Consider the following 15,272-nt stretch of genomic DNA (forward strand, 5'->3'; position numbering starts at 1 on the left):
CCCTCCTGCCCATTCCTGCTAGTGAATGGTGTCTAGTGGTTCCTTCCTAACACAGAAAAAGAAACAAGCTCTTCAGCTAAATGTTCCTACGATAGTGGAACAGGCTCCCAAACTCTACCTGTCCTGACTTGCACTTGTGTCTAATAAAACATAGCATTTCTTCTCATCGTACTTTGCTGTAAGATTTTCTGCCTGACTTAGATTTTTTGCTTTCTTTGTACCTCACTTGTGAGTCGCTGTGGATAAAAGCATCTGCCAAATGACTAAATGTAAATTCAAACAGAGGTCTGTTCAGTAATCTGTGAAGTTAAAAAATGGACCTCAACAGTCAATCCTCCACATTTAACAGGTAATAATGAGCTGTAATCTTACCTCATCGTACTTGCCAGCAACATCTGCCAGGCTGCTGGTTTCACACAGTAGACTGAGGTCCAGCTCGCTGGGGCCTGAAGACAGAAACATCCACAACAATAAGGAGACTTACTGTAGGTCAGTTGAGACGAAACAGCTCAACATTTTGACCGTCAAGTATGGAGCTTGAAACGGGAAGTAAAATTTCCAGGTTTCCAAGAGATTATGTTATCATATAACAAAATAAGTTTCGTAGTTGTGGTGACAAACGTAATCCCCGATTTAGATTTCCATGCTCTGAAATGAACTGGACCACAATCTTTCCCTAACCTTAACCAAGTGTTGCTGGTGTCTAAACACGCCATTTATTTTATTTTTTTGTGCTCTGCCAGTTTTCCTGATTGCGTTAAATTTTAAAAGCCACTTAAAATTCTGAGCACAGGCTAATTTACATGCTCAATAATAAATAACTTTACAAGCGATGATTGGTTTGTAGATGTGAAAAATGACTTGTACAGGCTCTATAAATAGCAACAACTGTGCTGCTTTGGTGCTTTTGAAGAACTTAGGCTATGTTACATGATTAGTGAAAGCGTCTTTGCCACTGATGAGTCTAATGAGTAGGGAAGTGGGTACAAGTATTGATTTGCAAATGCGTGTTTAAGTACCATATATGGCTTTCTAAATCTGACAGAATATGTATGCATATATCTCTCTTGTGTTTGCACACAGTATTAGTCAGGAATCTAATCACAGTTTTATGCATCTGGTCCTTGAACGTATAATGAGCCTTAACTTCCTGCTGCCGAGGGTGATGCTGGTATTATTTAACACAAACTGTAGCATCCTCGTCCGCTCTGTTAGTGGAAGTGGGTGGTGAATAACGTTTCCCTATGGCAGATTTTTTATTTTTTTTTTCCTTGAATGGCAGAGCCTCCTGTTTAGAAAACTGGGTTAGATTCTGAAAGGACACAGCTTCAAACATTCGGGCAGATTTAGACAGTTTGCTGGTTTTGTGTGAGAGAGTTTGTTTTGTGCACTTGCTGCGGTTCCCAACAAGAGTCGGCAACGTGTCAGAGTCTATCCTGTAATTGCTTGTAAATGAGGCCAGTGATGTCAGGTGGCTTATCATCAGCTCTTTAGTTTGGTCCAAATGTGCTGCTGTGATAATTATGGCCTGAGGATGGACAAGGCTAGAGGAAGTGTGGCCATAATATCCTCTCTCCTGGAAGAAATGTGGCTGTAGAAGAAGCACATTGACTTATTTGTCCTAAAGAATTTCCCTTCAGAGACAGTCTCATTATACACTTAGCTTTGTTTCCCGTCATCTCTGACATGTTATTCAGTGCACCTGTGACCCACGATTCGGATTTTACTCTGTGCATTTGAAAGGTATTAGTTAGAATTAGTTCATTTAGTGATCCTTTCAAATTACACCCAACTCAGGATGTTGTTCAGATCATATACAGAAGTCACACTGTCCTGAAATGTTCCTCAAAGTGCAGCTGCATGACTCTATTGGAGTTGATTCTCGATGGGAAGCTTTCTCAAATCATTATCTACCTTAATGAGGAAAACATCAATAGTTTCTCATTCAAGGAACAGGTAGCTGAAGCACAAAGGCAATTTGTCGAAATCGGTGAGAATTTAAACCTCGTGTGATTAAAAAAGCTGTTTTTCTATGCATAATTTTGTGGTCAATTTGACTTTCATATACATCTCTCAAAGGAAGAAAAGGTGCAATTGTCCCGAGAGGAGAGTGTAGAGACAACACATCCAACAAGTCTCCTTTTGACTCTTCACTGGCTGCAATATCACTGAACTGTTATATCCTTGTGCAGCAGCTCCGCTCTGATCGAAATCACACGGAATCGAAACTTATTTTCTCCCCCTGCCATATGTTGTTGCATGGTGATTTAGCACCTCCTGACACGACACTCAGTTTCCTCCTGAGTGAATCTGTGATGGCAAATCTGCTCCACACTGTTCCCCTCTTCGCAAAACTACCAAAGCAGTTTGCTGAACATTGCTTTTAAAGAAAAGAAAAACACGCAGTTGGGTCGTCGTTAGAAACAACCAATGCTGAAAATGTGCCCCTCCGATTTTTACACGTCGTCCCGCTGTGATGCGGCCAAACTGTGTGGCATGATGCGAATTGCAGGCAGATTTTCAAATCAAGTGTATTCATGAAGGCCTGAATCTGACGATTTTCTCAGACGGCTTCACAATCTCTTCACCATACAATGCCCTTCTTTTTCTGCCATGTTGATCAGCACCAAAACACACAGTCTCCTTCAGTAACCAATGATTTATTCACTCAACCTTTTCAGGCCTTCATCAACCACCGTAATTGAAATGAAATAACTGAGCACATTTGATGCACAAAGCATTGTGTACTTTGTGTGCAGCTTTGTTAGACCAGACATTTTTTTCTTTCAGACTGAAAAAACTATATGATTAAATGAGCGCTGAATGTGCAGAGTAGACAAATCTAAAAGCAGAACCACAGCTTAAACCAACATAAAGGGCAACGATAGAGATCCTCCAGCCTAAATAGCCATAAAGGCTGAACATTTGTCCCTGTTTTTATGCTTTGGTGGACATTAAACAAGACAAAACATGCTATGATATTTAAATGATAGGTGGACTTTGTTATCTTCAGATAAAGCCAGGCTAGTTGTTTTCCCCCATTACCAGCAAGATTTAAATAGACAGACAATACACTTATTCTACAAGTGCTTCTAGACTTTTTACATTTTTTACTTGTCTGTGGTATGTTAAGGTGATCAGTTGCAGGCAGTAGGGTCACAGTAAATTTAGAAACAGACAAATATTTACTAAAATACAAAAAATTCCAAAAAATACGGATCTATTCCTTTAATAACTAAGTGAAGGGAACTATGGTAAAACTGTCTGCCATAGTTATAAAAATAACATCAAACAACACTAAAAGTAGTGGAATTGCATGATTTCAATGCTCCCGATAAAATCACCGGTGCTCTGCTCAAACTGCTGTTAGTACTGACACAAAGTGCCTGCAGTGTCAATGGACTGCTCACTGTTGAGGGAACTACTTAGTGTACATTATATAGGAAGTAGGGAATCATTCATTTGTATATTAAATTGCTGGACTACAATCATTTAATGTCTACATGACTGTAATGTTGCACAGTCTCAGATGCAGTGGAATAAATGTATTAAAAGGTAAAATACAAGCACATACAGCCTAAATTTAGTGCACGTCACTTAAAACAGGAATACAAGATTATAAATCATGAAAAGAGATTTCAGATATTGATTGGATAACAGCCAAAGTAGAGGACATTGCTGTGAGCCGCTTTTTTGTATACAAATACTGTAAATGATGTTCCTGTGCTGTGTGGGCCCATTTGCAATTTACACCCGCATTTAATAAAGAGGAAAAATGAAACTAACTTTGCAACTAAAACCAGGCAATATTCTTACCAGCTCAGTTCTATTTCAATGTTCTCATTTTGTCCTTTCACTAAAGCCTTTAAGATCTCTGTCACTTATGAAATCCATGCAGAAACACCAGCTGAGCGCTGACTGATCTTTGAAGCAGACGTGAGAAAGTTTCTGTCAGACATTTTCTGATGGTCAGGAATACAGATCTGGTCTGGCACATTTTTAAAAGAACAGACTTTTACATAACATATAACAAGTAGCCTCCATCATGCCATCTGAGTGATCCAACACTGATTCTAACCTTGTTGATTCTGTATTTCTCCCAACGCGTGGCTAACTCTGCTTCACTTGTTGCTATGCCAACTCTTCTGGTAGCCAGGGAGCTGGTGGGTGATGTTTTTGATTTTCACTTGTTCACTCTTCCTGTCTATGTTGACTGTTATGTAGAGGCCTCTCCACACTGTACACATACACTGGTAGCTGTTAAAAAGCAATAAATCCCCTCTAGCTGAAGGTTTGCTGGAGCCTGATATCTATTGCATCATATTTCAATGCCTGGCCCATAGCTATGCACACACACAGACACACACACACAAACACAGAACTACAACTGTGGAAGATTGTTATTGTCGCATCAAAACACATTGGAAAAGGGCCAAAACCAATACTGGCCACGATCTTTGAGTCCTAAGGCAGCACTGCATTTAAAACAGAATACACTCTGATAATTACTGCATGGGCTCAACACATCAAACCCCTGTCAGTTAACACAGTTTGCAACTACATCCACAAAGTTAAACTGCTGACATGCAGAAAAAACAACAACAATATATAAACAAGATCCACAAAACACTGCCACCTTCTCTGAGCCGGAGCTTATTTAAAATGGACTGAGATGTGGTCTGACTAGTCAAAATGTGAAATTATGTTAGGAAATAGATGCCCCTTATTAAAGGAAATTATAAATCGAATGGTTACCCAGACAATTCAATGTAGGTTTAAGTTAAGTCAATTATGTAACAGAGGAGAGGCAGCATGTTTGTTGGAGTGGTTAGTGCTGCCGTCTCACAGCTAGAACGTCGTGGATCTGCGCCACAGCCGGCTGTGGCCTTTCCGTGTGGAGTTTGCATGTTCTCCCTGTGCTACGCTGGTTCCTCACACAGTCCAAAAGCATGCATGTTAGCTTAATTGGTGACTATAGGTTGGTATATGAGTGTAAATGGTTGTCTGTCTGTGTAACAATTAGCAAAAATATAATTTCATTTAGTGTCATTTAATGTAATTTCGTCTTCTTTTCCTTTGGGCTGTTCCCTTTCAGGGGGTCGCCACAGCAAATCACGTGCCTCCATGTAACCCTATCCGCTGCATCCTCTTCTCTCACACCAATTAACTTCATGTCCTCTCTCACTGCATCCATGTAATTTACATAAGTTGAAATATCGCTTGAGAAAATCTAACCTGGGCTAAGATCTTGTTGAGATTTGAAAGATCATTACACATCGTTTCAGATGTGTTTTCTAAAACAAGAAGTTGTCTCACCAGCTGCAGGCTCTTTGGAGGGAAACAGCTTGTTGTCCAAAGTCATGCTGATGTCGCAGAAGACCTCCTCCTCATCTCGGTCGGCATCCAGCTGGAAGGAGATGAAATGTCAAATCCCATACATCAGTTGTTCATAATTTCTCTTTTCATAATGACTTTTTGACTTTGATGTATTTTTTCATCATAAATTCTTTTACCAAAGCAATATTTTATAATTTGCCATTAAGTTGTCTTACACTGACAAAGAGGGAATAAAAAACTCTTAATCATTCCATAAAAAAGTATTTATTAGACTAACTTGCACAATAAATTTGGTTTGTTAAGTATAAGTAGCCCAGGAGACTTTAAACAAACACATTTAAATTCATATTTACTGCACAAGGGATAAAGTTAATAAATAAGACAGAAAACAAATTCATCACTTTGGATTTTACATCTTTGGTAAGAACAATCATTAGGAAAAACAACAGGATTTTAAACAGCCTTTAGTGACTCATTTCTGTTGTTAAATCAAAGAGAGAACAGTTGCTCCGCTCCACACATCAATTTGTAGATACTTCACTTGGAGGAGACCAGGCAAAAACGCAGTGTGAGAACCTGATGGTTTTATGTCTCTGCCAGCCAGTCCACTTCCTGTTTACATGTATGTCTGTCCAGACTCATGATTTATTAGTTCATTCTTGAGTCCATGAAGTGCAATGCAGATTGTTTACTGTAAAATGTAAAATGTGAATAAAATTGTAAAAATATGTGTTATCATAATATAATGAGAGTTTGCATAGACACAGACAAACATCAGGACTTGATCAAGTGCAACGGACAGGCTCAGTCAGTTAAGCCACCATGACATTAACAATGAGACTCATAATCATTTGAAACATTTGAACCAAGCGCTGCTCCTCGGAGCTACCTACACACTCGGCTTATTTTGTATTAAACAAGCACCAGAAACTATAATAACACCAGATTAATTAACCTCCTATCTTTGTCAATTGGTCTCTTCCAGATTATTCAGGGTTCAGCTGCCGTCTTTGACACCTATTGTATTTTACAAATTTAGGCATGAACAATCAGCTTTGTGAGGGAACCAGAAGCTGGCTGAAGCAGGCCGCTCCACAGGTAGATCGGCCGTCCATCAATCCCACAGTTGTTGGTTCGATCCCTGGCTTTGAGCAGGACACGGAACCCCAACTGAGATGCTCCCGGTGAGTGCAGCTGGCCAACATTCACTCACCTTCACCAGTGTAAAGCCCTTCGAGTACCAATAGGTAGAAAAGCACTATATAAGTGCAGACCATTTATTTACCTAATCTGCTCTTTGCCTGTCCCTCCACTCTCTTCAGGGATGATAACAATCGGCTAAAAATTGGATAAAAATAAAGAGACAGAGAAATAATTGCTCTCAGATTCTCGGCAGGGTTACTTCCTCAATATGATTTATCTAAATAAAGAAATGAGTAAATGTCAGCTGTGGGAGTGGAGGTCAGACAAATGTAAGATAAGGACAGTCCACAATGAACACTTCCTCATGGGGTTTCCATGGTAACAGCCTAAAAAAAAAGACCAGTGTTGGATGTCTACTGCGTGGGAAGTCCCCTGTGCCTACAGGGCCCTGCGAGTCCACCTGCAGAATGAGGAGTGAAGGGGACAAAAGTAGGGATTCCCAGGAGACAGTGGGATTTGAAAAACCCATTAAGGAACTTGGACCTCCCCATGTCTGCCAGTGATGTGGCTGCACTGTCTTTAGAACGGAAATGTGTTTCTCCTCCATTGGAGAGGCTGTGTGTAATCCACTTATACTTACAAGAAGCTGCATGGGACTCTTCAAAGACACTGTCATTTCTCAAGGACAGACTAGGACAGCTTTAAGTTTCTGGAGCTCCGCTATCAACTGACAGATTCAGTGCCAGTGCACTGCTTTAATGTGAGGCACAGGACAGGGACTAAACACTTGTCTGGGTTTTACGAATGCCAGAACCCGGTAGGATCAATGACAGAGCTGTGTTGGGCAGTGAACGTACCATACGGACATGCATAATGCATGAACTGTGCACTGTCATACCACAGTGCACTAGGACGTTTTTGTCAGCAGGAAGAACGGTGTGCGTTGCTAAGAGCATGCATCTCCGTTGGTTAGACTAATGAAACTAGGTCATGGCATAGCTTCAAAACCTTCACACCTCCAACTCTGCTGTAGCTGCACATCATGTGTGAAATCAGAATATTCAGAGTTGGTGCCAGTCAAAGTGGAGGCCTTAGTGTGTGGAGTCATATGAGAGTGCATTTAATGCATCTGATGTTAAATAGGGTGGGCTTTAGAACATTAGAGGCACCTTCTAAGATAATGCACTCCAATACGACTCCACTACCACCTTTGTGACCGTTTTAACAAAAAGAAACCAAAAAACACTAACCTTATAAAATAATTCATGGCAGAGCTGCTGTATTGGATGGCATAAAATTGTACAGGTGTACCTAATGAAGTCGCCAGTGAGCGTATAACTATGCTTCAGGTTAGATTCTAACTGTGATACTGCATGCATCTGCAGCAGGACTGCTGTTATTAATCTTTTGGGTCAAATCTGACCAGCTTCATAGTAGTTAAAATACTTAGTTAAAACCTTAACACGTTGTTTATCCATAACCATTATTGCCCACATTAATCTTTGCTTTGATAAAAATCCAAACTCAACTGTCGTCACCTTTTTCCAAAAACCTTTTGGTGATTTTTGAACAATCCACAAATGTGATGTCTCACTTCCTAAATTAGGTCCAAAAATTGACACAGATCAGTAGTTGGCAATTATCTCTGTACCTGTTGAAACTACAATCACTGGGTCCAACCCTAACGAGGACAGAAGTGTTTTGGTCAAACGTCCCGTCCACAGAACTTTTCTACCTTCATGAACATATACAAAGGATAAAAAGTTGCAACTCTTGAAGGTGAAGGAAGGTGAAAGCCATGATCTAATATTTTAAAGGTATCGCAGAGGGAGAAGTAGATAAAAACAAAGAAGCTTTGAAACAGCTTGAAGCAGCTGCAGATCCTTTGGACGCTGTAACTTTAGTTTTCAGCTTTGGTGTATTCAGGGTGATCTATTTGATCATCTAAATAAACTCTTGCTAAGTGTAAGTTCACCAACACCTGTCAAATGTCTTTTCAGTATTATGCAGAGCTCCCAGTTGCCAGTCTTATGAAGAAGACAGTGGCACCAGAAGAGATATAAATAGACACACATTGATCCTCAGACGCAAAAACCAAAGAAATCTTAAAATTAATTTCTTTTAACCTGAAACTGTTGTTCATATGTTTACTGAGTAGTTACAATGCCTGTATGTCATTTAAATGTCTGCAATAATGAACAAATAGCTTGTAACCATGCCCAGAGAGATCAGAGACCCAGAAAGACGGAGTGAGGTGTCTTTTGTTTGTTTTTATCTCTGTGGCATTGAGCAGCATGTGGGAAGGAAGCTGAACTCACTCATGGGAATCCTTAATTAGGTCGTTTCTTTTTCCTAGAATGACGGGAACGCTTCAACCGAATCAACAACAAACAATTATCTGTCCCTTCTGCAATATCCTGTTAGGCTTCATTGTGGAGGTGTGTTTGTTTTTTCACTCTCATTCATACCTCATCTTCATCATCCTCGCTCCCGTGACAAAAAGTCTAAATGCTTCACATGCGCGCGGAACACTACACGACTGCCGAGTACAGTAACTGTACGTCAGCGATGCCAAAACTTTTCCACAATGACAGAATTGGGACAAGTTAATTCAATAAAACACGGAGAATTAATAGATTTGTGGACGCATGTATAGACAATTCAGTCATTCCAATTCACCGTCCTGGATGTGGAGCCATGACTCACTGTGATTGTTCTTTTATAGAGTTGTGCCTTTCTGTATTGGACCTGACATTTAAAATGAAAGGATTACTTTCTACAGAGTGAAAACAATCACGCCTTAGACACTATTGCATTCATTAGTCCACTAACTATCGAGTTTCTCCTGCGGGATAATTACTGAAGAGCAGGTGGAAACCTATTTAAACTGAATTTAATCTTATTTTTAGAAATCTGTTTTTGTGCCCTGATAAGCCTTAAATTAAGTGCTGTTCAGTGCGTGTGTGTGTGTGTGTGTTTGTGTGTGTGGACGTCATTTTTGCTTGTTTTTTTGTACAGTCTTTTGGACATTTGGATGCATGTTTGTGTCACTTATTCACTCTGCCTTCTACTAAGTCCGGAGGGAAACATCTGTCTCTTTAGCTGCTAAATGCTGCTTTATGTTCACCAGCATCAGTCTGCTGTTAAGTGTGCAGGCTACATTAGCCACACGCTGCAAACTAAAGCCCAGAGAGCATCAAACCTTTGAAGTGGAGTGTAGCAGATGGTAGAGCACAGTGCAGCAGGGAGAGGTTGAACTGGGGAGGAGGGTGGATTCATTTTGAGCCTCATAGTAGCTCTAGTCTGTGTTATATAGAAAATGTCTTTTGTTACTAATGGTTAAGCATGGTTTTCATGTTTGATGAATTCACATTTAAGCACAGATGGAGAAATGGAGAGGGATTTAATCAGTGACAGGACCTCAATCAAATTGATTTCAATCTACTCTCGTGTAAATTTTAGGAAGATCGACAAGGGAAATTCAGATCATATCAAAGGCTTATAGACTCCACATGTTCACACGTGATCAGAATCTTTGCCTCTGCCTGTTTTTCTGTGGTTAACTGTCTGTAAAATAGAGTAAAATAGTGTTTTCAGCAGCTCATGGGCTGAAGGCATGAAAAGAAAACAACTGCTCTCAACAAAGCATCTCTGACTGAACACCTACACGGCTACTGTTTTTTTTACCTGTAAAAACAAGAACTGCCTTAGTGTTGAGCGCGGGCATCATTTGTCATGAAGTTTTCCTTTTTTTTTTTCTTTTTTTTTTGCTGTTGTTGTTTGTTTTTTTTAAAGAGCGTGTCGGCCGATGCCAAACTTCTTATTTCTGAGGTGACAAGTGTGTGATTGCGGACACGATTCTGACAAGTGAGAAACACTGGGAGTGAAGGAGGAGTGGTGCTGTTTGTCGGAGACTCACTGACTGCCTGTCTGTGCTGCCACAGCACAAAGAGAGTGGTGACAGCAGCTCATAGGAGGGAAAAGAATCAATCGATAGCCTCTCAAAGTGATCAAATCTCTCTAGTTTGGACCTCAAACCTCTTCCATACACAGGTATTGTCAAAGCAGTTATGGTGTTGTAAGAAAAACAACTTTGTCTCGTAAGCGACTGTAAAGTGCCTTGAGATGACTTTGTTGTGAATAGATGCTACATAATTAAAGCTGAATTGAAACAATAGTGCACGATCAGCTGAAAGGCTACATCACTTTATCATGTTTGCCCTACTGTGGGGCGACACCTTTAGGAAGTCTTTATAGTATAGAGGATATTTTAAGTATTTGTTTGTCACCGTGGCCCTGAGCCCACCGGTGACCCTGTCTCTCTACAATTCTAAAAGTTGATGCATGGAGAGGAAACTAAACATCTTTGTAGCTGATTCTCCATTCAGACCAGACCCTCTCAGGGCTGCATTTGAGCCTGTCCGATGTCAAAGAGGCAGCCCACCAATGTGGCCTACTTTCCCCTCGCAACCACCTGGCAACAAGGGCTCCATTGGGTGGATCCTTCGCACAGGGGTGGAGCCAAAGGGGTGGCCTGAGGTGGCAAGGTGGTAGGTACATGCTGTAGAACTTTCAGCACAAGGAGATCTGAGCAAATCTGAAGTGCACATAAATCACTACCATTGCAAATAGATGAAATTGTATTATTATGCACAGTTAAGGTGGTTTCATATATTTTATTCAAATTTCACTTTAAAACTATATTCAAAATGTGCCACCCCTGTCTTTGCAGCCAAACATCTCCTATGAGTCTTTGTACACATGTGATGTAAAGAGCCAGAGGAATACGAAATACAAATGTTAAAAAACAAAGGGCCCTTAAAACCTAAAGTTCATATAAAACATGGTAATTATGTAAAGTTAATGATGTCTGCTAGCTAGCAAAGCTCAACAGCTGCCACATCAAACCAGGCACAGCTGCAGCATAAGTAGGAAATCATCCATAGACCAAACCATTCCATTGCGGTTTGAGCATGAAGGCAACATGCCTGTAAAGACTGTGTACATTGCAACCTTCAAAGGATTTGACCCCTGAACTGAAACACAGCATGTGTCTCCCTGCATGAAGAGAACTTGGTGAGGTGGCAACTGAAAAAAAGGTGACCAACAATGTTTGTTTTCATGCTGAAAACTTGGGCCAGTTATACATAAATATAACATGAAATCATTTAACCACCATCCCAAACAGCTGCTTTAAAAACCTTCTTCTGATAGAACGGCATCGTTATTTGTCTTCTGTCACCATTACAGTAACAATCATCACTATCTGACTAAAACTCACTAACCCTGCCACCTTAACGTCCCGAGTGTCACATGTAAATTCATAGCTCTGCAAATAACGTTTCTCAGAACTTGGCTCTCGCTGCATCACCAAATGTCCGCTACATTTGAATCATGAGGTTAAGAGTTCGAAATAGTTAGACCTGCCTTTAATTTTAAAGACACTAAAATGTATCATGCATACTTGTCTGTAGTCACATATTGTCTTAATAAAAAGACTTTAGACACACGCCAGACTCTATGAAACTCAGCTGTTGTGCTTCAAACTGCAATTAAGAGTCAGGATCACATACACCTACTTTAACCCCCCTGTGCTGCTGCCTGATTGTATAAGAATCTATTTTATCCTTGTCATGTTTTCCTTTTGTTGCTTTATTTCTATTTCTGCGCTGCAGAGAGCTTTGTAAACTTTTTCTGGAGGAGAAGTGCTCTCTCTTTCAATATAAAAATAAAGCTTGTGATCAATATTTTCCATCAGGAGTCTTTCTTAGCCAAGACAGACCTTAGTCCTTTGATTAAAAACAGGGACACAGTCGTCTCTCCCTGTGCAGCTGCTGACTTCACAAAGGTTTATTGAAGCTTTATGCTGAAGTAAAAGGCTTTTCGTTACCGCAACATAAAAAAGATACATAGACTGTTGGGTGAGACTTACAGTAGATATATTTACTGTATTATTTAGTAATATGCAGCTTTTCTCTCAGTTAGAGAAACTGTGAAAAATCTGAAGGAACACAGACTCCACCACCAACAAACTGTGAAAAAAACATCTTGCTCCTAAAGGGAATAAATACTTTTCTTTTAACACCTATTATAAGTTATGTAATTAACTCATAACGTACAACGTTCCCACACAGATCTGCTAGTGGACTAGCAATGAAACCATGAAATATATTTTGCTGCAAAATATGAAATGTAGCTATTTATCAGGTTTTTTTTTAAATGTATGAAGCAATCGCTTAAATGTTCCAGTTCCAGAGGAAAAAAACCTGACTGTTACTTAGTGTCCTATGTGTAATGCTGAACAAATAGTCATTTTTATTTTGATCTAACATTGGATGTCATTAGTTTCAATCCTAAATTGGTCTCAATTTGGAAAAAATATGTAAATGATATAAATAAAGTAAACTCTAAGCCTAAACACATCCGTTAATATAGGAGATTTCATATCCAAGACTTAGTTTTAATCTAGAAAATGCAGAGAAGGCAAAGCAAATTGAGCAAAATCGCAACTAACATCACAGAATATCCCCAGCGCATGTGAGGATGTGAATATATTTTTGTTTTATTCTCTGTTAAATGCTGTGCCAGTGCATCACCAACGTTGCACCAGGTCAACACACAGGACAGCACAATGGAGTTGGATAATTCATGAAATGTGTCATGTTCTCTCCAATTCTGCACCGCTTCTCCTCCCACAGTGCTAAAGTATGCAGATTAGGTGAAGTGGGAGCGAAAATAATCAAACGGATCGCTCTCTGAGAAACAAAACCTTGGTGCACCTTGCTGAATGAAAGCTGAATGGAAAAGAAGTGAGATTGAAGACACGAACACAGAGAGAATAAAAATGCAATAAGTAGAATGTTCGCGAGAGGAAACATAAAAAGAAATTATATGAGACAGGAGAAAATATTGTAATAGACCATAACCCTACAGACCAGTTTCATTGTTTCATTTCAATGCATCAGGACTCCCAAATTCATTAACTGTTCACCTCACTGGCATTTTCACTGTTCCTCTTATAGCATCAGCCACAAAAAACTAAATACTGAGAGAGAGAGAGAGAGAGAGAGAGAGAGAGAGAGAGAGAGAGAGAGAGCATTGGCTTTCAATGCAGGAGGGCATCTAGTTATATTTTCATTCCTGTTGTGGGATCCACCAGAGACTGTCCTGTGCATTTAAGTTTAAGCTGCCCAGAAACAATGCAAACAAAATCTCCTTAGAGTTATTCAGTGTTTGCTCTGCTGTGACGAAGACGACGCGGCTGCTTTGGGACTCGCACAGATCAATAAGAGTCCCGCTAGAGCTGTGGGCAGAAACTTCTTATTGCCTACAGGAACCAATAGCCTTGTTAGCACCTGCCTCACACATGCAAAGGGTACCTCCGTACCTCTGTGGACCAGACCACACAAACATAAGATCCCAGTGGTCTCCACTTAACACTCCTCCAACAGGGATAGTCTGTTTCATACTGCAAACCAATTAGCCGCTAAACAAATACAAATTGAAGAGATTCATGACTTGGGTGCATGCCTGTATATTATGTCTGCTTTTTTCTGAGTGGGTATGAATATCTTTGGTTATGTTAACACGGTTATTATTCACACACCTGCAAGTGTACCTCCAAACAAATAAGGTAAGGTCGATAGAAATTTTTGTCTGGTAAATCAAGCGTCTTTAATTATTCTTATTCATTCAACATATTTGTTGTCTGGTTAAGTGCTATGTCTGTACTAAGCCCACTTTGAGATTTGTCGACAAATGTAAAGTGTTTTATAAATAAAATGAATTATTGTTATTTTTATTATAGGATTTTTTGTGTGGAACCGCCATTGTCTTTCCAAATATTCCAACTGAGTAAAACATTGCTGTTCTTTTGCAAATTGACAGACAGAAATTTTTGATAGGCTGGATTGAAGGAACTAGTCCTTTGAATCCTTTAAGATTCCGAATTGTGATTGTAGTCAGAGATGTCTCGGACTCTTTCCTATCTGGCACCTGAATACAACTGCGTCCTGTTCTACCGGCTCAGATATTCACTTCTGAAAGTTTTTAAGCAAGACTTTCAAAGATTTCTCTCTTGATTTGCAAGTTTCACAGGGACAAATACCTGAAGGGAGTTTGACAGAGAGACAGAGGGCTCAGCTGAGCAGGGTGGGTTGATTTTGCTGCTAGCCTTAGTTGAATATGTAGCTTTAAATTACTGATACGATATGGAATAACGTTTAGCGGGAGACTGAAGACTCCCGACATCGATATGACACAGTTTGCAATAGAATGATTACTCAGTTACTCAGTTGGAGTATTTGGAAGAACACTCAGTCCACTGTGATTGCGTGGACTGTGCTCCTCCCACACCAACAATTTTGAGCTGAGTACAGATACAGCACTTAACCAGACAACTAATACGTTGATTGACTAATTAATTAAAGTTGATTCCATCTGCCACCATTGTAAACATGTATTTACTTCAACGTGAAAACAAATGTGCACACGCAATGTTCGCCTTACTGTAACAATAAGGCCTCTCTCCTGGAAGTACTTGACCAGAGGGATGGTGTTTTGTTTGAAGTTGGTGAGGCGGCGGTCGATGGCCTTGGGGTTGTCGTCGGGTCGTCCCTGCTGCTCGGCTCGTTTCTGCAGCCTCTCCTTCAAATGGTGGTTGGTGCAGGCCAGGAACACCACCAGGTCTGGAGTGCAGATCTACCAGGAGAGAGGAAATGCGTGTAACATTACGGCTTCACAACACTTTCACTCAGACGTGATAACAGACTCCATTAAACCAGTGTGGCAGC

At 40.1% G+C, this 15,272-nt stretch overlaps 1 protein-coding gene across 1 annotated transcript in view; it reads right to left on the reverse strand.

The window, feature by feature from the left end:
• Positions 1–15,272, reverse strand: part of ak5 (adenylate kinase 5) — a 58,228-nt gene that overhangs the window by 20,832 nt on the left and 22,124 nt on the right. The window contains exons 6-8 of the mRNA XM_067475825.1: positions 14,989–15,180; positions 5,317–5,407; positions 373–446 (exon numbers count right to left, since the gene is read on the reverse strand). Of these exons, the coding sequence (XP_067331926.1) occupies positions 373–446; positions 5,317–5,407; positions 14,989–15,180 (357 nt within the window). The remainder of the gene's footprint in view (positions 1–372; positions 447–5,316; positions 5,408–14,988; positions 15,181–15,272) is intronic.

The sequence above is a fragment of the Channa argus genome, chromosome 14 (genome assembly GCF_033026475.1).
Source record: "Channa argus isolate prfri chromosome 14, Channa argus male v1.0, whole genome shotgun sequence".
In the NCBI taxonomy this organism is placed as follows: Eukaryota; Metazoa; Chordata; class Actinopteri; order Anabantiformes; family Channidae; genus Channa; species Channa argus.